At 62.3% G+C, this 2,676-nt stretch overlaps 2 protein-coding genes across 2 annotated transcripts in view; one reads left to right on the forward strand and one right to left on the reverse strand.

The window, feature by feature from the left end:
• DPP8 (dipeptidyl peptidase 8) overlaps positions 1-2,676 on the reverse strand; it is a 34,380-nt gene that overhangs the window by 30,974 nt on the left and 730 nt on the right. The window lies entirely within an intron of this gene.
• HACD3 (3-hydroxyacyl-CoA dehydratase 3) overlaps positions 2,213-2,676 on the forward strand; it is a 12,182-nt gene continuing 11,718 nt past the window's right edge. The window contains exon 1 of the mRNA XM_026073379.1: positions 2,213-2,257. Within this exon, the coding sequence (XP_025929164.1) occupies positions 2,213-2,257 (45 nt within the window). The remainder of the gene's footprint in view (positions 2,258-2,676) is intronic.

Here is a 2,676-nt window from a genome sequence, read left to right on the forward strand (position 1 = left end):
TGCGCCCCGGCAGCGCCGAGCACCGCGGGGCCCGGGAGAGGCGCCGCCTGCTGGCCCGGGGCACCGGGGCACTCCCGTGCACAGGGGTGCGGGGCCCGCAACCCCCCCGACGTGCACAGGGGTGCGGGGCCTGCAACCCCGCTGTGCACACGGGATCCGGGACCTGCACACACCCCTGCCTGCCATGCACACGGCATCCAGGACCTGCAACGCCCCTGTGCACACGGGATCCAGGACCTGCAACCCCCCCGTGCATGCAGGATCTGGGACCAGCAACCCCCCTGTGTACACAGGATCCGGGACCTGCAACCCCCCTGTGCACATGGGATCCGGGACCTGCACATGCACCCCCCTGCCATGCACATGGGATCCAGGACCTGCAACCCCCCCATGCACACGGGATCCAAGACCTGCAACCCCCCATGCACATGGGATCCAGGACCTGCAACCCCCCTGGGCACACAGGGTTCAGGACTTGCAACTCCCCTCCATGCACACAGAGCACGGGACCTGCAGTGCTCCCCCCCCACCGCCCCCATGCTCACGGGATGTGGGATGTGCAACTCCTTCGCATCACCCCCATTCAGATGGGATCCTGCAGGTGCAACCCCCCCTTGTGCTCCAAAGAGCACAAACCCCACCCCATGCACGCAGGATCCTGCACATGCAAATCTCCCCATGCACGTGGGATCCAGGACATGCAAACTCTCCTTGCCATGCACGTGGGATCTGGGTGGTGCAAACCTCCCCCCATGCACATGGGATYTGGGACATGCAAACACCTCCCTCCCATGGGATCAGGGACATGAAATCCCCATGCACACAGGATCTGGGCTGTGCAACCCCCATGTACATAGGAAGTGAGACACAGAAACACCCCTATGCACATGGGATCCGGCACACAAACACCCCTGTGCACGCAGCGTCCAGGATGCGCAAATCCCCCTGCATGCGCAGGACCACGCTGCCAGGTCCAGCAAGGCGGCAGCAAGGCAGGGGTGCCGGCACACGGGGCTGTGGCTGGGCCATCCCTGATCCAGTGCCTGCAGATCGGGTCTCCCTCTTGTGCCCAATCTTGCATTAATTTTCCTGCTGAATCTTTCAAGACACTTCAGTTTCAAAAATCAGCCTTTTTTTCCCTGATGCTTTGGCACTGATGCACTTCCCACGGGAATACAATTACYGAGGTATATTCAGCTCAGGCCTCCCACGGGCTCCAGTGCAACGAGCCTCCAGCTGAATGTTTCCATACATTTGCTTTTCCACCTCTAAAGCAAGGCCACTGCTTTCCACCTGGTTTAAACCACTGTAAGCTAGAAGAAATGATTCTCCTGCAGCGGCCACCTCCGAGGCAGGGAGGCAAGGACATGCACAGCCCTGACGGCTGGTTTTCCTCCGCCGCCCGCTCTCGGAGCTCTCTGCCCTCTCCCCCGGGCTGCAGCTCGGCTATTGCAACACCGCGGCCGACGGAGCCGGTGCCTCACATCGACTCTGAGATTTGCACAGGAAACCTGCTGGTCGGGCTTGCGCAACCGCCGCACAACCTCAGCGACGGACCCGACCGTGGGGAGCTTTGGCTTCACGAGCGACGTGCTGAGGGTTGTGGGAGAGGTGCCCCTGCGCGAGCTGCTCACAGAGCAGGGGTCGGCCTTTCTGGAGGCAAAACTGCAGGTGCATTTTAGCAAAATCAGTGCTGCTGCTTTTTAGTGTTGTTGGCAGCAAGATATTAGATGCACATAACAATTAAAGACATAACTTGAGAGAGGGTAAAGGAGCGTGGTTGCGGGGCAGGCTGCAGACAGCAAGGTGTTTTCTACGTTTTTATCAGGCCCCTCTGCTACGGTGCAAGCCGGTCTCTGTGCTGCTGCTGCTGTGCGAGCGCCGGCAGAGCAGGCCCAGCCACAGCACGGGATCGCAGCGCAGGATCGTGGCGCGGGATCGCACGTCAGCTGGGGCTACAGTGGGACAAACACCCCGCCGAGCTGCCGTTCTGAACGGCCTGAGGAAGTTAAGCTCCCGCGCGGGAGAAAGACRCCAAAGCCGGCTGCAGGCCATCGATGCCTCGAAGGTGCCCCTGCTCCGTTAAAATACCCGATTATCTGAAATGTTTTCTGCCATCACAGCACAGTGCTGGCGCCCTGGGGGCTCAGACGTGAAGGGCACACACAGGGACACAAGCGGGCATGGGGACAGGCCTGGGACACAGGGACACATGGAGACACGGAGGGATGGACATGGGCAGGCACAGGGCCATGGGGTGTGGGGAGGGAGCAGGCAAAGGGACACGAGGTGTGGGGTGGGAGCAGGCAAAGGGACACAGAAGCACCAGGACATGGGACACCACAGGGATGTGGGGGGACACTGGGTGCATGGGGACACAGGGAGGGACAGGGACATGGGAGGAACACAGAGAAATGGGGGGCACAGAGAGACATGGAGGCAGGACACTGGGAGACACGGGGACATGGGGGGACACAGGGACAAGGAGGCAGGACACTGGGAGACAGGGACATGGGGGGACCCAGGGACCGGGGGGGACACACGGGAGGGCACGGGGGGACCCAGGCACACGAGGGAGCCTAAGGGACACGGCGCAGGCTCGGGGACACGGCAGCAGCCCTCAGCGCAGCGGCCGTTGCCACCAACGCCTTTGCACCCCCCCCCCCGCGGCGGGCC

This window comes from Apteryx rowi, unplaced genomic scaffold, assembly GCF_003343035.1.
Source record: "Apteryx rowi isolate R43461 unplaced genomic scaffold, aptRow1 scaffold_11, whole genome shotgun sequence".
Lineage (NCBI taxonomy): Eukaryota > Metazoa > Chordata > Aves > Apterygiformes > Apterygidae > Apteryx > Apteryx rowi.